This window comes from Bidens hawaiensis, unplaced genomic scaffold (genome assembly GCF_021521415.1).
Source record: "Bidens hawaiensis isolate Kalapana, Puna unplaced genomic scaffold, B.hawaiensis_p1.1 tig00001032_1, whole genome shotgun sequence".
NCBI classification, from domain to species: Eukaryota; Viridiplantae; Streptophyta; class Magnoliopsida; order Asterales; family Asteraceae; genus Bidens; species Bidens hawaiensis.
Window position 1 is genome coordinate 4,751,761 of NW_027491060.1, and position 22,243 is coordinate 4,774,003.

A 22,243-nucleotide genomic window follows, 5' to 3' on the forward strand; every position below is an offset into this window, starting at 1 on the left:
AACTTTATGAGGTTATTATCCCTATCATATAAAGAAGTGCAAAAGATATATGTGATTAAGTTGTTGAGCCTATCAGAAGTCGAAACTCGTGTGATTAATCAAACAAGATTATAACTTGAAGGCTTGGTGGGTGGGCATTTGGTCTTTGGTAAACTAGTTCGGGTTATTCGGGTTAACCCGAAACCCGATTATTTTTCAAAAAGAATCCCGAACCCGACCCTATTAATAATTCGGGTTTGTCGGATCAACCCGAATAATCCGATTAACACTTTTTGAGCCTATTTAACCCGACCCTAATAAGCTTATTCGGGTTCGGGTATTTTGGACACCCCTACTCATGCTTGGTTTATAATGTCTCCTTTAACCCTTTAACCACGAGGTCGCTGGCAAGTTTACCTCTCCCTTAATAGTATATTCTTTTTGCGCTCTTGGTTTTTGTCAGGGTTGGGGTTAAACTTGATTATAAAGCATCTTGGAGTGGAATTAAACTTAATTAACTAATGATTTTGGATTCAAAGCTATGGATTGAGAACAATTTGTTGAATGCATAGATCAAACAGGTGTTCTGACAAAGACTATATATACTAACATATTTACCCTAATATATACTAGGAATACAATTATAAGATATCCATAAACAAAGCAAAGATTTACCCTGAACCAATTTGTCAGCCCAAGCACTAGCAGCTTGTTAACACGCTCGCCTTCAGTTATCATCAGTTCCAAATGTCACTTTGCCCCAACATTCATCCCAAACAGACAGTTGCAATGCCTGATCTTCTCCGCTTCTATTCCTTCATCATATTCACATGAAATGATAGTATCATTATCCATTTGACCATTTCAATCAGCTTCTGATCAAATTTTTAAAACTCATTTTAAAATTCCAAGGCCACAAAATCATGTCAACTATCAAAGCTCTGAATAAGTATCATTAGAATCGGTCCTGTTGTTGCAACTTGCAACGATAAATTCCTTCCGAATCATTCATTGCTTTTGGATTGATACAAAATTTTATAAAGACCAAATGCTTTCTAATAGTTTCTATTTTGAAACAGATCCATCACTTCTGTTTCGTGTATATATTTTTGATAGAACAAATGGACAAGGTCTTTCTTTGTAGCATATATCAGCATATGGAATGAATCGTATATATAATAGTAACAAAACAAGTAACATAAGCTTCTTACATCAAACAGAAACAGCAATATGATAAGCAAACAAAAAATGGGGAGTTATGAATCTACAGCCGCAACAAATAGTAACCTTAAACAAAGTCCGAATCCAAAAATATATCATTCTGTATGTCACATTCTCTTACTATCTTCCACCAAACCTGCCAAGATGGAAAAGAACATAAGTCTTAAGAGAAAAAAAATCTGTTGATTTGACAATTAGTATTTAGGATTATTTTTTCTACCAAATGAATTTAATCAGGCAGCTCCTCCCTTCTGCTTAAGAGTGATTTTGTCTCCCAAGCTTAGAGCTATCCCCTGTGTTTTGCTCCTAATACGAATATATCCGCTAAGCTTACCATCCCCTTGCTTCTCAATGCTCAAATTTACCAGCGCGTCCTCTCCAAAAACACTCTTTGCATACAAGTTGGCAGCCAGGAACCCACAATCACCTTCCAGTGCAGACCTATCCCATAAATTCAAATTATTGTTATTATTTAAAAAAGAAAAAAGAAAGAAACACACATATAAATAAAGTTGTACTTGCGGTGCAGTGAGGCACTTCATGTTGGTGGATTTGATAATGTGGTCAAGGAATTCTTTCTCATCTTGAATCACAGTGTTCACGGCAACCTGGTAATTAAAACATATACCCAATTACATTTATAACATAACATGTAATGTTTTAGTACAGGGTCTAACATATGCATATGGAGCTATGTTATTTATAGTTTAATATGCGAGATTATTTGTATTTAGCTCAGTGGGCCCAAGAAAGGTTCGTCTAGTGCTTCTGGTTTCTCACGTTCAATTATTCTTCATTTACATATTAAATAAGGTGCATTAACCATTTGATTTACAACCCGTACAAAAAATTACATGTTCTTTTTCACCAGTTACCCAAAGCCCATTTTGCCACCTTTAAAATGTTACTAGAATATAAAGAGAAAGTATTATTACCTTATTTTCCCACTCAAACTCAGCCCACATAGTTCTAAAAGCCGCATCACTACAGACAGCCGGAGATATATAATCCATGATGTCAATATGAATATCATTGAGGACAATGACAGTGCGCTCAAACACATTTGAACTTTCATACACAATGTTCCCAAAAATGACCCCAGTCTCTGTTGATGAAACCTTAATGTTGGCTTTAATCTGCTTGCTTGATTCAGGGGCAAGCGTATAGTTCTGTGGACGTTCCACAAGTTTAAGGTCACCCATTGTGGCCAACTCCAAACAAAGATTCTGCAGGGTTTCTTTGGTTCGGTTGATAACAGTTACATCAAGTACAATATCATAGTGATTCACAGTAACATAAGCTTCAGCATACACTGGATCACTGAAACCGGTTAGCTGAAGAATACGGTTCAGTTTATTGGCATCATCTCCTTCCTTAGTAAACTCCCCAGTCGCCCGCTTTAGATCATCTTAAACCTCATCCTCCAACTCCAGCTGGCTCATACCCTACAAAAACTCATCCATAAAACAAATGTGTGATTTCATAAGTGAGTGCAAATATAAATCAAGCATAATTATACGAGAGGTGTTATCACTTCAATAGTTGGGTAGCCTTAATTTAAAAAAGATAATACCCTTAATACATTGTCTAGAGTTTTTAAAAAAAAAAACTTTCAAATTTCATATAGGCAGTGTACAAACAGCAACTAATAATCTCACACAAGAAGAAACACATTCATTTTAATACAAAAATGGCCTTTTGATCTTATAGTATAAAGCATCTGTGTTAACATTAACTTTTCACCGAATGACAAAACATCAAGATTCCAGTAATTAACAAAACTGTAGAGCATGAAACTGCCATAACAGTCAGACTCCAACATAAGTTCAGCAACAAACTTAAAACTCAAAAAATGACTCCCATAATCATAGTTAAAAATAGCAAACTGATAATGAGTAGACAACAGTCACAACACCATATGAATTAAGAGAGACAACTTCTACAAGCATACAATGAAGTTGAAAATGACTAAAAGTCTATAATTATCAGGTCAACAAATTCATGTAATCCACAAAATTGTGTTCACTCAAATTAAAGCTGTTACTATCCTCAGCCTTGCCAAAAACTAAAAAAAAGAACTAATACATTACTAGATAGTGGTCAGATCTTCATAAATTGCAGGAACTCAGATAATAATAATCTCATGATAAAGCATGAGAATTCAATCAGACATGGTGAAGAAACTATTCACTTCAAATATACTGTACAATTAAATTTATTGATAGATATGAAAAAAAAGTAAAAATATGTGAATACGTGAATACAACTTGCTAAATGTGATCATATCTAATAAAGCAGCCACCAAAGAACAGAAATAAACAAGGAATAGCAAGAATAATCTTACCTTCCTACTCTTCAAATGGTAAAAGTCAATGAGATCATCAGGTTGTGAATGTGACACCTGAGCCTTGGCTTTAAGTTCCTCTGTTTCCCTCAGTTGTTTATCAGCAAGCATTTGAACAAAACTTTCACGGCAGGATTGCAGCCATATTTTCTTGAGTTCTTCACCTGGATTACAAAGCAATCTTATGCAAAGAACAATTCGGTCATTAGAGTCATTATCAATCGGGTGCGGAAGAAATGAAGACTGCCCAAGTTGTTGCATTGAAACAGTAATCAGCAAAACTTGAGTTGTTGCTTTATTAACTTCACTTTTCGACGGTTGTACCTCCGCCAAACGCAGCACAAGTTTTGTCAACGTGCAAGCTACAACTGCCCCAAGGAAGAAATCACCAGTCAGAAGAAGAGATCTCAAATTCCCTGAAGTCAAAGTTGTGTTGACCACAGTAGGAGGCGAAAAGGCGGTTTCAGAAGCTGCACTTTGAGTCGCATAAGTGCCATCAGCAAGAATAGCTGGCCTCTTAGATGAAACAGTAATCGAGTTAACTTGCTGAGATTTCTTTGAAGAATCATTAGCATCCCCTTCTTCTGAAGCCATGTAAAATGGGAAGTCTCCAAGACACTGTTTTATCGTCGAAATTCCACCTTCAACTTCTGATAGTGAAAGACAGCACTCGCTAATGATCCAAAGAGCACAAGAACAAACATGTGCAGATCGAATTTGGTAAAAAGTGTCTAACAACCTTGTTATAATCGAAACCCTTAACTTTGGATTTGTTTCAATAATTTCCCGTACAAAAACAGCAACATCCATTGCAGAAGCAACATTACTATCACCCAAGAAATCCATTAACAAATGCACAACTGTGCTTGCAACTTCAGGGAACTTAATAGCACACGAATGGATTGCTTGAATGAGCATTTGGCGATACTCACCGTCTTTTTCTAACTCTCCGCTTTGAGTTTTCACAACTTCTTTCTTCAAAGTCAGAACAACTTCATTGATGTTATGTGGAGTGATCAAATCAAGAACTATATCGAGTGTTTTTCTTCTAATATCATGATTAGGGCTTGAAAGAGCCCTGAGTATATCCATTATCATATCAACCATAATCTCCCTGTGAGAAATTTTGAGTTCATTTAGCCGATCAAGAACAATAAGTTTCACGTTATTGTCACTTTGTGATAGCAGCAGCTGGCAATAGGTATTGGCTGCAGCCTTAATAGCAGTAGGAGCAGATGACAATGACACGAGTGTGCCAGCACATTCATAAATAACAACAGCGGAAGGAACGCTTAATAGCGATATAATAATCTTAATATACTTGCCCTTTTCACCTTTGTTAGCTCTGCACACTTTACGAATCAACTCCAACACAACCATTTGTAGCACTTCTCCCCATTCAGAGACTCGGTCAACATGGGTCAAAAGGTAATTAACCGCCCGCTCCTGTGCACATGTAAAAAGCATGAGAAAGGCATTTCTTTTTGCAGATGGATCCGCTTCTGTTGTAAGAAGTTTCTCAATCATCTCGGGAGCGTCAACCAGAAGCTGCTCGCCTTGTGGAAGCTTGTAAATCGCCATTACAGCAAGTACCGCATTCCTTCTTATATACGGATGTCGGTGTTCAAGATTAGCCAGTATAGACGGAATCAACGGCTCGATAATCTCCGCCTCGTTCAGCCGACAAAGAAACCGTAACGTAACACCACGAATGTACTCATTAGGATGCTGCAGATTGTTTCTCAAATTCTGACAGATCAAAATCATTTCCGGCAACATCTTTCCCTTCGAGTCGATTTTATCAATAATCTCCAGATAAAGAAGCAGTAGCTTCTGAACAGTGTGATCCTCTGACGGTAGAACATATCGGACGATTGTGATAAAAAGTTGCGGCAGGGTTTCCCCGTTGAGCAAAAGCATAACGGCTTTTTTCATGGCGTCGACCTTTGCAGCGTCATCATGGCCTTCAAGAGCTTCCTTGATCTCGTTGGCGAGTGCGGGGGTTCCTTTGTCGAAGTGGACGAGTAGAGAGCACGTTTTCTCCATCCCTGGCAGTTAGATCTTAAACCTTCTTATTAATAACACAAGATCATATTTCAGAAACCAGAAGCACAAAACAGATAGGCCTGTAAACGAACCGAACGTTTGGTGAACTGTTCGTGAACCGTTCGGCGGGAACATCGTTTATGTTCATTTATTTAATAAACAAACGAACATGAACAAAAAATTTGTGTTCGATTAATTAAACGAGCGAACATGAGCACATGTTCCATTTGTTCATTTATGCATTAATAGAAAATAATTAAATATTATCTGGATGAGTCATCTACTTAAAAGGTTTTACGTTTGTTAATTTGTGTTCATTTAAGTGTTTTCATTTATGCTCGTTTATGTCTGTTTGTGTTCATTTACATTTGTTCAAATATGTTAATTTATGTTCGTTTATCTTTGTTCATGTTCGTTTTGATTTTAAACAAACGAACATAAACGAACACAAATGTTCATGTTTTAAATAAACGAGCACGAACATAAATTTTGTTTAATTAAGTGTCCATGTTCGTATAAAGTTAAATGAACAAACACGAATATGCCCTTGTTCTCGTTCGTTCGATTCGTTTACAGACTTTCATTATTCAGATTGATGAATACATCGGTATTAATCTCAAGGCTCTGCCGATTTTATTTGTGTCCGTGAATCATGAACACATTCATTTCCTTAATGAACAAACACGAACATAAAATCTCCTTCGTTAACTGTTCGTGAACACAGTATTTCCTTAACAAACGAACATGAACAAGGCCGTGTTCGTGTTCATTCGGTTCGTTTACAGCCCTAAAAACAGATGTACGCATATATCTCTATGTAATGGAGGCAGCAGATAATAACAGCAGCAAAATTGAATTGGAAGAAAAGAAGAATAATACTGTAGTTGAAAGAAAGAAGTAAAAAATAGAGGAGCTAGATCATTGCAAGATATAACATATTCGTTTCAATTAAAATGAATTAGATCTGAAAGTATAAACGAAGCGTCATGAAACACATATAGCAGATCAACAGTACAAATGCACAATAGAAGACCTAAGCTAGTCGATATCACAAAATTGAAGATAAACAAAATGCAGGATGAGAATGAGATAGATATATTATACCTGAAGAGTGTAGGATAGTAACAAGAGATCTGGTGGCGAAAATGAACCGAGAAAAGTGGACATCCGATCCGATTAGATTAGATGAGTCAGTGAAGAGGATGAGAGGAATCAGATCTCGTTAAGGACGTCACCGGAAACTAATTTCCCTAATATAAATATAATAAAAGCAATTAACTGCCGGTGATAAAATTCTTAAAATTAAAATATATCTGGGAAATGATAGAGAGAACTTCATAATTTGAGAGAGAACTAGCGAACTCATAACTAAAGGGTTATAATTGTAAATTTGCTTTCCAATAGATCTGGAAACACATCGTTTCCTTTCCCTGTTCGATGAAACCCCAATCTCCCTTATTCAACTAAACCCTAATAATGTCAGATGATTTCAACAAACAGATCATAAAATACATCATACTCAATGATTCCTAACCCTAGTTATTGAAGATTGATTCCCTACTCGTGCGTCGTTACATCTTGATTTCTATTGAAGACCGATTCAACAAGATTTCAACCGTTTAACATGGAAATTGAAGGTATTTATGATTCTATTGTTATCTTTCATGCTGATTCGTGTTTTTTTATTGAAATACAATCGGTTCCCCATTAAATTAATTTGGTGTTGGTTCATCTGGAAGTTCTACACGTGAAATTTACACAGCAAATCCCAAATCAGACATTTATATGTTAGCACAATTGCTACTTGTTGAAGAAGCCTAATTTCTTTGATCGTTGGGCCAAGCGAGATCATATGTCGATATTGATCAATATTTGGCAATTCTAATGGCATTCTACTGCAATCTACTTGTTTTAATCAACATGATAGCATATTATCATACACTGCATATATGTAATATAACGTTAAGTATTACATATACTTATCAGCATGATTATTATCATATGCTGCATATACGTAATATATGCAGTATCATATACTGCATATATGTAACATAACGTTAAGTATCAACATGATAAAATATATGTAATATAACGTTAAGTATTACATATATATAATATAAATTATGCAATTAACATATTTTGCTCACACATACTACATCTATGTTATCATGATAGGTTACGATTATTTTATTGTGATGTTGCTAATTGTTACACATACGTAATATGTTTTCGATTGTTGCAAATACGCAATTGTTACACATCTATGTTATCATGTCATGTTACAATTATTTTATTGTGAGGTTGTAATTGTTACACATACGCATTATTTTATTGTGATGTTTCTAATTTAATGCCCATACGAGTTCAACACATATGTTACACATACGCAATATGTTTTCGATTGCCTCACTAGTAACACTTTTATTACATGTAAGCAACAACTAAACATTATCATATTCTAACATCCTACGTATATGTAGTATACACAGACACCTACATATATGTAGTATACACAGACATTTGCATCAGCATTTACATCACCCGTTTTTAACATATATTACACATATGCAATGCGTCTGCAACTGCAACTGTCTCGTCGGTAATTGTTTTCCTTTATTGTTTTTCTTTTCACAATATATATGTAGCAGTTAGTTCTAATATTTTTTAATGGGTCAAACGTGACTTATGTGTAGGTGAACCTTGATGTGTGTGATAAATTAGTTGCATGTTTGTTCATGGGTTTCACGAGTACCAGCTATGTGTGCAGACATATTTTGTTAGGCACGTTTCATTATATGAATTGGAAACGGCTAAAGATGTGGTGGCAAAAAACAGAGTATGCAGGTTACGGGTGAGACCCGTGAACCTGGTTTAGAAAACTCGATTGGAGGACTCGATATCTAAAAATATGTACGGTTCTGCCAGTTATGTATTTCATTTTCAATTGTGACACAGTTCAGTTTGGATACGTTACATGTTAGACCTTTGATATCATGGATCCGGTTTACAAAAAAATTATTGTTTTTTTTGGTAAATTGGTGCATAATGTCATTGGTTTTATAGTTTAATGAATTAAGATTTGTAGTTTGATATGATTTTGACTTATTCAAATTGGTGCATAAATTTTGGTTTGATATTTGCAATTTGGTTATTCACAGGTATGTCAAATGTGTAGTTATCATCTTACCAAAAACACTTGTATAATTGAAGTTCATGTATTATCAATTTCTTTTGTGTTCATAATGTAATCCGTTTTTTATCTTCATTATATCATCATGTATTCCTTCTTGTAACTTAATGTATGAATTATGATAAGTTTCTTCATGTACCATCCTTACAAAAATCTACAGTTGAAGAAATATTTTTTATAATGAATATGTATATGCAATGAACAGTTGGATGTTGCATATTATATGTGTCAATTAGGCATGTTTTAAGTGCTTTAATGGTGGTATGCTTAGTGGTTTCAAGAATTTGGTTGTAGCTCTTGACATTATTATCATGTTCTTTTTAATGAAAAATAACATTAACATTAGTTTAATGATGTTTCTTATGCATTGTATGTTTGTATCACTTAAGTGTATTGATCGTTTACTTGCATTTTAAACATTTTATTCATGCACTCCATAACATACCGCATTCATTCAACACTATATGTTTATGTTGCGTATATGTAATATACATTGGTATTGCATATATGTATTACATGCGTTAATGCACATATGAATACGAGTTTTAACAGTAACAGTCAGCTGCAAATTTTCATACATTAATTAACACCACCATGTAAATATACCATAACATTCATATTCAAATTTCATCACAATTTCTAACATATGTTGCACATATTCCATCAAATACAATAACAAGATAACACTACTAAAAGATCCCCTTTTAACTAGTCCCGATACATATCCCTAAGGGACAAACTACCCTGCAAACCAAACAATAAGTCCAAAACATACACCTAAACCGGCTAGCCAAAATAAACAAACAAAACCATCCCACAACCCGGGTCAAGACAAACCAAAAAACTAGAGAGCAAAAGTCAAAAGGAACAATGGAGCAAAATCAAGCAAAATTTTCTTGTCATCAAAACCAAAAAAACATGCCTCCAGCGCATACCAACCTAAACCAAGTCATACCCGAATGAAATCCGCAACCATAAGATCTACATAATCTAAGTACACTCCAACAAAATATATCCATCTTTGAACTAACCAAGCCCATAACTTGCAACACAAGATGCTCATTCTTTCAAAACTCAACCAACACTATCAGTTAGAAACCTTGTCATCAGCAGCAAAAGGCATACCAGACCCACCAATGAACTTTCAACTCAACCATGACCAACAACATACTCCCACTCACCCAACCAATACTCCTTAACAGCAAAGAAATCCATACTTCAAACTCTCATAAACATAACTATCTTTACTCAACATAAAACACAACCCACCATTTTTCAAAAAGAAAAAAAAAAGACATCTGTGTTTTCACATATGTAATGCATATACGTAACACACCAATACTGCACATATGTGCACTACATCAACAATGCACCTGAAATAACATATTGTTTTCATTGTCTGTTTTCCTCCCATGTTTCATGCCCTATTTCCTTATTTGCCCAATCGATTTCTTGTCCACTGTTTCAATATAACAATTGAATTATTATTTTTGTTCACATATGCAATACGCGTAATACGTGTATGCTCTACCGCTAATATTTTTAATGTATTGTGTAGCTTACCAAACTCTTTGTCGTCCTTTATTCATTCTTCATTGTTCGTTCGTCTAGATACGAACTTTTATTTCTTGGTATCCAAATTCGTTTGCTATCTCCCATTATTGGCTTCGACGAGTCATGTGTTGTCGGTCCTCGTTTGCCTTATCCTGAAATTTTATCATTACTGCCTTTTAACGTTATATACTTGGTAAATTATATAATTGCTATCTCCTATGCATTGAATACGAATATACACATATAACGTAACTTTACTATGTTTTGACAAACATGTCTGATTCATGTACCATACATATATGCAATCAGACAAATATTAAATGGTATTAATGTATTATTGTTCATTTTACAAAAACACACACATAAACTCGACGATGTTCATAACGAGTAAAGCTGACTAATATGATCGGTTACCTAATATTTTTCTTTTGATTTATGTTGGATTTTGTATCTGATTGAAACAACTGATACCCTAAACATCGAAAAAACGAAAAGTATAGACTATCGAACATTATATTGGTGTAATACGACTAATTGATGGTGATAATACCATTAATACGTAATGCGATCAGTTACCTGATATTAATCTTCATATTTATGATTAATTTTGCATCAGATTGAACCAATTAACACCCTAGATGAAGGAGACCAACAATGTGAAGATATGTGGCCTTGTGTTTTGGGCAGAGCGTAAACAATTGAGAGAGAGACATATTTGTAATAAATAAAAAAGAAATCAATTGTGGGATCAAGAGAATATGTATTACTAATTTATTACACGCATGCATTGTTAATATGATTAAAAAATATGTATTTACCTGGATTGACATCTTCGTCGCCTGTTGTCCTCCCCTGTTTCATGCCCTGTTGTCTTCCCCTGTTTCATACCCAGTTTCCTTTCTTGTCCGCACATTTTCTCGCATGTTGATTCAATAAAACAGTTATGTTATTATGTTTGCTCACGTATACAATACGTGTACTACATGTGTAGTGCACATATGAATTATTCTGTTTCGTTCCTTTTTCCTTTCTTTGTAAGTTTTGAAACTGCCATCTTTTTCAGATATAAAGCACGAAAAACAAAGTATCATATGTTTGCTTCAGTTATGTGTAATATACCAATGACTCATGTAATACATATTTGCAATCACATGTATACGATCTATTATCAACATATTGTTACTCGATTTTCAGAGATAAAGCACGAAAAACAGAGTATAATGCGTATGTGGAGTGGTATACACAAAATAATGTTTGATTCACAACCATAAACGCACAATAATATTATATGTTTGCTTCGATTATGTGTAATATACTAATGACTCATGTAATACATATGTGCAACCACACGTATACGATCTATTAACAACATATTGTTACTCGATTTTCAGAGAGAGCATGAAAAACAGAGAATAATGCGTATGTGTAGTGGTATACACAAAATAATGTTTGATTCACAACCAAAACGCACAATAATAACATATGTTTGCTTCGATTGTGTGTAATATACTAATTATTCATGTAATACTTTATGTGTAATCACACTTATACGAGCTATTAACAACATATTTCTACTCGATTTTCAGAGATAAAACACGAAAAACAGAGAAAAATGCGTATGTGTGGTAGTATACACAAAATAATGTTTGATTTACAACCAAAACGCACAATAATATCATATGTTTGCTTCGATTATGTGTAATGTACTAATTATTCATGTAATACATATGTGCAATCACACTTATACGAGCTATTAACAACATATTGTTACTCGATTTTCAGAGATAAAACACGAAAAACAGAGAAAAATGCGTATGTGTAGTGGTATACACAAAATAATGTTTGATTTACAACCAACACGTACAATAATATCATATGTTTTCTTCGATTATGTGTAATATACTAATGACTCATGTAATACATATGTGCAATTACACGTATACAAGCCGATTTTGAGATATAAAGCATGAAAAACAGAGAATCGCCTATCGAATGATTACCTGGTAGTGTTCTTCGGCTTCGATTATTTGTTCTTCGGCTTCGATTATGTGTTCTTCGCGTTTAATCGGCGGGTTTTAATCTCGTTCGTCTGGTTTGAAGAAACCCTAGGTTGGAATGAACGATGGATCTGATATGTGTGAGATCTGGAGAGAGAGAGAGAAGAGATAGAAAGCGATGGTTTTGATCGGGTTTTTGTTATATTTTTTTAATTCTTTAATTGCCCTTTCCTGATAAAAATGGGTTTTGTTATCAATCTTCTTTTATTTTCAATTTTGATTAGGTGAAATCAATGGAAATAATAGAGTTCTCTAGTTCTCTCATTTAGAAGAGTTCTCTCTAGATCCCACCCCAAATATATTATTGGCCGAATGATGTCATTTGGTAAAGTAATTAATTAAAATATCATAATTAAAAAGAAGAAGCTTGTTAAATAATTATAGTTAAATTAAGTTTTAAATACTGGAACATTATAATAAAGCATTTAAAAATCAAAAGAAATTTGGAATGATAACTAAATAATAATAAAAAGAATACAAATTGAAAATAAATAATTTCACATTTTGTGTATGGTTGATAATACTTTAACATTTAAAAACCACTACCAACGGTTCAATATTTCAACTATTTTTGTTCAATGGACCTCCGTTACGAAACACTTAATGTCGTTAAGCTTTTTTCTGAGTTTCAATCCGATGTTTTAGGGCTTTTGAATGGAAGAAGGATACGAGTCGACTAATGCAAAACTTACCTCGAAACGGTGATCTGAATGACAATTCAGGTGTTTGAATTTCCAATTCACAAAAATCAAGTTATTTGAATCACCATTTCGAGATAAGTTTTAGATCAATCGACTTGTATCTTTCTTCAGATCAAAAGTCCTAAAACATCATATTGAAACTCGGAAAAAAAAACTTAACGACGTTAAGTGTTTTTTAACAGAGGTCTTAGTTAAATTTAAATAAGATACTTAAATAAAATATAGAAGTAGGTGATTATGAGGGGTGGCAATTATGACCCATTAGGTTGAAATGGTTGTATTAACAAACGGTAATATTTTAATAAAATAATATTATTTTCTTTTCTCAACAAAAATACGGAGCATAAGGTTAATAAGTGATATAATATATGCATGCATTGTACTACATAATATGATTGTAGAAGATGAAGGAGACGCAATAACTGATTGGTCGGATGATAAGGGTGAAGAACTTGAACCAGCAAACCATGGACCGACAGTAGATTTCGAAGAACATGTGGCAAGATTCAGGAATATACGTAACAATAAAGCTCATCATGCGCTTTGAAATGATTTAGTGGAGCATATATGGTCTATTAAATAATAGTCGGTTTGAGTGAGGTAGAGTTTTTAACATTAATTTATGTAACTTTTTTAGTTTATGTTTGTGTGTAGTTATTTTATTTACTGTTTATGTAATTTTAATTTTTTTATTTATATGACTTATATTATTTATGTAAATTTATTTACTAAGTGTTTTTTAACGGAGATCCATTGAGACCAAAATAGTTGAAAAATTTGTCCGTTAATAATTATTTTTATAGGCAAGATTATTATCGGCCAATACATAAAATATGGAATTGTAGCAAAAGGCTGGTTGGGTAACAGGATAAAAACGTAGGCTTTTTACAGAGGTATGTAGGTTTAGGTAAAACGTGATATGTCATTTAGAAAGGAAAAAGAAACTTACATTTTGGTTTAGATAAAAACATATCATTCTAAATGTATGCATATGTTGTGTGTGTGATGACTTGGTAATAATGTTGTTGCTTACTGTGTTGTTGGGTTAGTCTATTCAATTAGCACAATTATAAATCTCTCTTCTGTTTTTCAAATAACTTGGAAAAAGTATGTTTTGTTGTGATTTGGATTTTTTATGAAGGATGCTAAGAAAGTGACACATCATGGTCAAGTTCTTTACCTATTTATGCACACATGGCCTATGTTTTTTCTATGTTCTCGTAACGTTATGTTCCATAAAGATAGTCTATTCTAAATGCCATAAATTATAGAGTTTGTTGCAACAAACAATACTTTATATTTATTTGTTTTACATCATTAATACTTAATATTCTGGATGTCAATCGTGTCTAGTTGAAAAATACTTTTTATTAGGGATGTCAATCGTGTATGGTTGGAGGATGACGGGTCTCATGTTTGCGGGTTAAATTGTCCAACATAAGCACAATTCATATATTTATTCGGGTTGTACCGCGACAATGCACGGTCCTATTTACTAGTTATTGATTTAGTCGAGTACTTTAAAAAATTTTGTAATTCATTATTAACATGTTACAGTGTAATTGAACACTAGATTGTTTAGGGAAAAGGTGAAACTTGAACCAAGCTATATACGGAAGATTGGTCCATTACTCGTGCACATTTAGGTGCATTAAGAAGTGCTCTCAAGACCATCGACCCTCCCTAGACTAGCAAAAGCCGATGACAACCGAAGCCAAATCTGTAATGCTTCGTCTCAAAGTACCAATCCAGTAGAGATTTTAGTGGATGGTTGGAGCCTTGAAAACCCATGGGTGGTGTTGTAGAATTATATCTTGTGCTAACTTGATTCTCCGGTTTAGGTAAATTGAATTGCCTGCTCCGGGGACAAATTCACCAGAGCCAGCAAAACATATAGCCATATGATTTATCTAATCTTTTACTTCACAATAATTATGCAATAAAAAGCGAAACAACAAATGGCATGTAGAAAAAAGGATACTACTCTTGAAACAGATGGCATGCCGAAAAAAGGATGACTCTTGAAACAAATGGCATCTAGAAGCTCGGCTGTAACAGGCAAGAAACAAACCTTGGCCATAGTTGCCTCATGAAGCATGCACTTTTGGCTCTTCATCCAGTGCCGGATAAAAGAAGAGAAGCATGATTCTTTTGCTCTTTAGTCTACAAATATCGACTGTTTCTTACACTTTTGAAGCATTAAGTAGAATGATGCTCTCTCCGAACGAAAGGATGAGTTAAAGTGCCCTAGCAAGGGCTTTTGTTGTTGGGAATAATAAAATTCACATAAAGATAAAGAGAATAACACGACAGAAAATTCTGATATTTAAACATACCTGACTGTAAAAATTTCAAAAGGCCACCATAATCTCAGTTTTAAATTCTCATCATGGACCGGTATGCGTCTGCAAATAGTATACGAATCCATGTCTTCCAAAACAAACCGGAGAGCTTAAAACTTAATCAAGAGACCGTCTTCTGCTTTCACAGTTGGATTGACAAAATGCTGCAACCTATATACATTCTTATGAATGCAACCTTCTAACTATCTAATTGTCTATACAAGGAACGAATGAAGGACATGTTTCTAATTCAACAATTTCTTTTTTAACAACAAAGGCTTGGACACCCTGGATCACCCTTAGCAAATGAATCACGCTTTCGCCCAATGAACATAACGCGATGACCCGGCCCATCTATCTAGGAGGAAACCCATAACCTGGAAAACCCCTTAGCTCAACCCGAAACAAAATGGTCCAGGCGAGACTCCAACCCACAACCTACCATATGAAAAGTCACAGGGCATATATAATCCAGACAGCTGGATTATATATAATCCATGATGTCAATATGAATATCATTGAGGACAATGACAGTGCGCTCCAACACATTTGAAGTTTCATACACAATGTTCCCAAAAATGACCCCAGTCTCTGTTGATGACACCTTAATGTTGGCTTTTATCTGCTTGCTTGATTCAGGGGCAAGTGTATAGTTCTGTGGACGTTCCACAAGTTTAAGGTCACCCATTGTGGCCAACTCCAAACAAAGATTCTGCAGGGTTTCTTTGGTTCGGTTGATAACAGTTACATCAAGCACAATATCATAGTGATTCACAGTAACATAAGCTTCAGCATACACTGGATCACTGAAACCGGTTAGCTGAAGAATACGGTTCAGTTTATTGGCATCATCTCCTTCCTTAATAAACTCCCCAGTCGCCCGCTTTAGATCATCTTGAACCTCATCCTCCAACTCCAGCTGGCTCATGCCCTACAAAAACTCATCCATAAAACAAATGTATGATTTCATAAGTGAGTGCAAATATAAATCAAGCATAATTATAAGAGAGGTATTATCACTTCAACAGTTGGGTAGCCCTAATTTAAAAAAGATAATACTCCTTAATACATTGTCTAGAGTTTTAAAAACAACTTTCAAATTTCATATAGGCAGTGTACAAACAGCAACTAATAATCTCACACAAGAAGAAGCACATTCATTTTAATACAAAAATGGCCTTTAGATCTTATAGTATAAAGCATCTGTGTTAACATGAACTTTTCACCGAATGACAAAACATCAAGATTCCAGTAATTTACAACACTGTAGAGCATGAAACTGCCATAACAGAACAAGACTCCAACATAAGTTCAGCAACAAACTTGAAACTCAAAAAATGACTTCCATAATCATAGTTAAACTATAAATAGCAAACTGGTAATGAGTAAACAACACCATATGAATTAAGAGAGACAACTTCTACAAACATACAAATGATACATTTTTATGGATCGAGTATACATAAATGAAGTTGAAAATGACTACAATTCTATGATGATCAGGTCAACTAATTCATGTAATCCAGGTTCAGGTGGAACCAAAATTGTGTTCGCTTAATTCTTTATACTGGCTTAATCCTTTGAGCCCCAACCAAAACCTAATTAAGCACCTCACTGAAACACTCAAATTAAAGTTGTTACTGGCCTCAGCCTTGCCAAAAACTAAAAAAAACAAATGCATTACCAGATAGTGGTCAGATCTTCATAAATTGCAAGAACTCAGATAATAATAATCTCATGATAAAGCATGAGAATTCAATCAGACATGGTGAAGAAACTATTCACTTCAAATATACTGTAACAATTAAATTTATTGATAGATATGAAAAAAAAAAGTAAAAATATGTGAATACGTGAATATAACTTGCTAAATGTGATCATATCTAATAAAGCAGCCACCAAAGAACAGAAATAAACAAGGAATAGCAAGAATAATCTTACCTTCCTACTCTTCAAATGGTAAAAGTCAATGAGATCATCAGGTTGTGCATGTGACACCTGAGCCTTGGCTTTAAGTTCCTCTGTTTCCCTCAGTTGTTTATCAGCAAGCACTTGAACAAAACTTTCACAGCAAGATTGCAGCAATGATTTCTTGAGTTCTTCACCTGGATTACAAAGCAATCTTATGCAAAGAACAATTCGGTCATTATTAAAGTCATTATCAATCATCGGATGCAGAAGAAATGAAGACTGCCCAAGTTGTAGCATTGAAACAATAATCAGCAAAACTTGAGTTGTTGCTTTATTAACTTCACTTTTCGACGGTTGTACCTCCGCCAAACGCAGCACAAGTTTTGTCAATGTGCAAGCTACAACTGCCCCAAGGAAGAAATCACCAGTTAGAAGAAGAGATCTCAAATTCCCTAAAGTCAAAGTCATGTTGACCACCATAGGTGGTGAGAAAGCAGTTTCAGAAGCTGCACTTTGAGTTGCATAAGTGCCAGCAGCAAGAGTAGCTGGCCTTTTAGATGAAACAGTAATCGAGTTAACTTGCTGAGACTTCTTTGAAGAATCATTAGCATCCCCTTCTTCTGAAGCCATGTAAAATGGTAAGTCTCCGAGACACTGTTTTATAGTTGAAATCCCACTTTCAACTTCTGATAGCGAAAGACAGTACTCACTAATGATCCTAAGAGCACAAGAACAAACGCGTGCAGATCGAATTTGGTAAAAAGTGTGTAACAACCTTGTTATAATCGAAACCCTTAACTTTGGATTTGTTTCAATAATTTCCCGTACAAAAACAGCTACATCCATTGCGGAAGCAACATTACTATCACCCAAGAAATCCATTAACAAATCCACAATGGTGCTTGCAACTTCGGGGAACTTAATAGCACATGAATGGATTGCTTGAATGAGCATTTGGCAATACTCACCGTCTTTTTCCAACTCACCACTTTGAGTCTTTACAACTTCTTTCTTCAAAGTCAGAACAACTTCATTGATGTTACATGGAGTGATCAAATCAAGAACAATATCGAGTGTTTTTCTTCTAATGTCATGATTTGGGCTTGAAAGAGCCCTGAGTATATCCATTATCATATCAACCATAATCTCCCTGTGATAAATTTTTAGTTCGTTCAAACGATCAAGAACAATAAGCTTCACGTTGTTGTCACTTTGAGAGAGCAGTAGCTGGCAATAGGTATTGGCTGCAGCCTTAATTGCAGTAGGTGCAGAAAACAATGACACAAACGTGCCAGCACATTCATAAATAACAGCAGCTGAAGGAACGCTTAATAGCGATAAAATAATCTTTATATACTTGCCCTTTTCCATTTTGTTAGCTCTGTCCACATTACGAATCAACTCCAACACAACCATTTGCAGCAGTTCTCCCCATTCAGAGACTCGGTCAATATGGGTCAAAAGGTAATTAACCGCGCGCTCCTGTGCACATGTGAAAAGCATGAGAAAAGCATTTCTTTTTGCAGATGGATCCACTTCTGTTGTAAGAAGTTTCTCAATCATCTCAGGAGCATCAACCAGAAGCTGTTCGCCTTGTGGAAGCTTGTAAATCGCCATTACAGCAAGTACCGCATTCCTTCTTATATACGGATGCCGGTGTTCAAGATTAGCCAGTATAGACGGAATCAACGGCTCAATAATCTCCGCCTCGTTCAGACGACAAAGAAACCGTGACGTAACACCGCGAATGTACTCATTTGGATGCTGCAGATTGTTTCTTAAATTCTGACAGATTAATATCATCTCAGGCAATATCATTCCTTTGTCAATAATCTCTAGATAAAGAAGCAGTAGCTTCTGAACAGTGTGGTCCTCTGACGGGAGAACGTATCGGACGATTGTGATAAAAAGTTGCGGCAGAGTTTCCCCGTTGAGCAAAAGCATAACGGCTTTCTTCATGGCGTCGACCTTCGCGGCGTCGTCATGGTCTTCAAGAGCTTCCTTGATCTCGTTGGCGAGTGCGGGGGTTCTTTTATCGAAGTTGACGAGTAGAGAGCATGCTTTCTCCATCCCTGGTTGTTAGATCTAAAACCTACATCTTTATAACACAAGATCATATTTAAGAAACCGGAAGCACAAAATAAATAGGCATGTAAATGAACCACACGTTTGGTGAACTGTTCGGCAAGAAGTTCGTTTATGTTCATTTATTTAATAAACAAACGAACATGAACAAAATATTTGTGTTCGTTTAATTAAACGAACGAACATGAGCACATGTTCCATCGTTCATTTATGTTCGTTTATGCATCAATAGAAAATAATTAAATATTATCAGGATGAGTCATCTACTTAAAGATTTTATGTTTGTTAATTTGTGTTCATTTAAGTGTGTTCATTTATGCTCGTTTATGTTTGTTTGTGTTCATTTACATTTGTTCAAATATGTTCATTTATGTTCGTTTATATTTGTTCAGTTATGTTCGTTTTGATTTAAAAAAAAACAAACATAAACGAACACAAATGTTCATTTTTAAATAAACGAGCATGAACGTAAATATTTGTTCAATTAAGTGTAAGTATTCGATTAAAATTAAATGAACGAACACAAACATGCCCTTGTTCGCGTTCATTCGATTCGTTTACAGGCTTTCATTATTCACATTGATGAATACATCGGTCTCAATCTCAAGGCTTTGCCGATTTTATTTGTGTTCGTGAATCGCGAACTCATTCATTTCCTTAATGAACAAACACGAACACAAAATCTCATTCGTAAACCGTTAGTGAACACATTATTTCCTTAACAAACGAACATGAACAAGGCCTTATTCGTGTTCGTTCGGTTCGTTTACAGCCCTAAAAACAGATATACGCATATATTTCTATGTAATGGAGGCAGCAGATACTAACAGCAGCAAAATTGAATTGGAAGGAAAGAAGAATAATACTGTAGTTGAAAGAAAGAAGTAAAAAATAAGAGAGGTAGGTCATTGCAAGATATAAATAACATATTCGTTTCAATTAAAATGAATTAGATCTGAAAGAATTAACGAAGCGTCATGAAACAAATAGCAGATCAACAGTACAGTACAAATGCATAATAAGCTAGTGGATATGACAAAATTGAAGATGAACAAAATGCAGGATGAGTATGAGAAAGAGATAGATATACCTAAAGAGTGTAGAATAGTAACGAGAGATCTGGTGGCGAAAATGGATCGAGAAAAGTGGACATCCGATCCGATTAGATAATGAATCAAAACTGCAACTTATACACACAAACTATCACCGGAAATTAATTTCCCTAAATAAAATAATAAAAGCAATTAACTGCCGGTGACAAAATTCTTAAAATTGAAAGTATATCATTGGCCGAATGATGTCATTTGGTAAGTAATTAATTATTTAATTAAAATATCATAATTAAAAACAGAAGCTTGTTAAATAATTATAGTTACATTATTAAGTTTTAGGGGGGTGTTTGGCCTAGGGCTGTTCAAAAAGCTCGCGGCTCGAAGCTCGCTCGAAACTCGCTCGAAAAAAGCTCGGAGAAAGCTCGCTCGAAATCGGCTCGATTCTAAACGAGCCGAGCCTAGCTCGACTCGATTTCTAAACGAGCCGAGCCTGAGCTAGCCCCGGCTCGACTCGAGCTCGCTCGATAGGCTCGCTCGATTGGCTCGCGTAAAGTCGTTATAAGTTTTTACGAACCTTTAAACTCGTTTTAAACTTTGATGAAACTTGAGGGGGTGTTTTGAAACTATGTAATATATATATAAAGGAAAAAAAACCCTAATCTCATTATACTATCAGCCGGCCAGCCGCTCCATCTTCTCCCTAGCTGATTTCCGGCGACCGGCGACACTTCCGGCCACCCCGTCTCCCCGACGCCAATCTCCGGCCACCCGCCTTCCCTCTCTCGGTTCTCCGGTAACCCCCACACCCAAAAGCCCCTTCTCTCCCTCTCTGGGTCATATTTCCGGCTACCGGAAAGCCGGCCGCCGTGGCCGCGGTGCTCCGTTCTCTTTCTCTCTCTGCTCTCCGATCTCTTTTTCTCTCTCTTTCTTTCTCGCCCTCCGTCTCTTCTCTCTCTATCTCCGTCTCTCTCTCTCTCTCGTGTTCTTCCTGTCTCTCCCTCTCTCGCCGTACTCTTTCTCTTCTTACAGGTTTCGAGCTAAATCGAGCCAAGCCGAGCCGGCTCGATTTAAAACCGAGCCGAGCTTGAGCTCAAATTTTGAGCTCGATTAAGATTCGAGCTCGAGCCGAGCCAGCTCGAATAATTATCGAGCTCGAGCTCGAGCTAGCCCTGGCTCGGGCTCGGCTCGGCTCGTGAACAGGCCTAGTTTGGCCTAGCTTATATTTTTGTGTTTATGCTTATATCTTTTTGAAGCTTATAGTTTATTTTATATCATTTAATAAGCTTTTTTTAAGTGTTTTGATTAGCTTATATTCTACAAGTTGATTATACATCTTAATAAGTTGTTAAATCCATTATTTTTAATTTATTATAGTAATAAGTTACTTCAATATTATTAATTCATCACCATTTGAAGGCAAATGAGTAATTTACATCCTTAAACAAATAAACTTCTTCAAATAAGCTAAAAAACCATCTTCAAATAAGCTTCTACAAATTAGCTTATATAAGCTTATAAGCCTAAGCTAAAAAAGCTAAACCAAATACCAAATGAAGCTTATTTTATAAAAAAAGCTAAAAAAAAGCTATAAGCTTTGCTAAAAAAGCTAGGCCAAACACCCCCTTAAAACACTGAAACATTATGATAAAGCAATTTAAAATCAAAAGAAATTTTAAATGATAACTAAATAATAAAGAGGAGGGAAATTGAAAATAAATAATTCCATCCTTCATGTATTGGATGTTAATAATCCCACATTTA

The 22,243-nt window shown here is 35.1% G+C and overlaps 1 protein-coding gene and 1 pseudogene across 2 annotated transcripts; both read right to left on the reverse strand.

The window, feature by feature from the left end:
* Positions 1-910: 910 nt before the first annotated feature.
* On the reverse strand, positions 911-20,576 carry LOC143555680 (coatomer subunit beta-1-like; annotated as a pseudogene). Its single transcript, XR_013139246.1, has 6 exons — positions 20,521-20,576; positions 3,545-5,612; positions 2,136-2,645; positions 1,723-1,808; positions 1,421-1,641; positions 911-1,336 (listed from the first exon to the last, which is right to left on the reverse strand). The product of XR_013139246.1 is annotated as a coatomer subunit beta-1-like (transcript).
* Positions 15,919-20,596, reverse strand: LOC143555689 (coatomer subunit beta-1-like). The gene is made up of 3 exons (XM_077045201.1): positions 20,521-20,596; positions 17,376-19,437; positions 15,919-16,365 (listed from the first exon to the last, which is right to left on the reverse strand). Exons 2-3 carry the CDS (start codon positions 19,413-19,415, stop codon positions 15,919-15,921), a joined length of 2,487 nt encoding a protein of 828 aa, XP_076901316.1. The 5' UTR covers positions 19,416-19,437; positions 20,521-20,596.
* Positions 20,597-22,243: the final 1,647 nt, after the last annotated feature.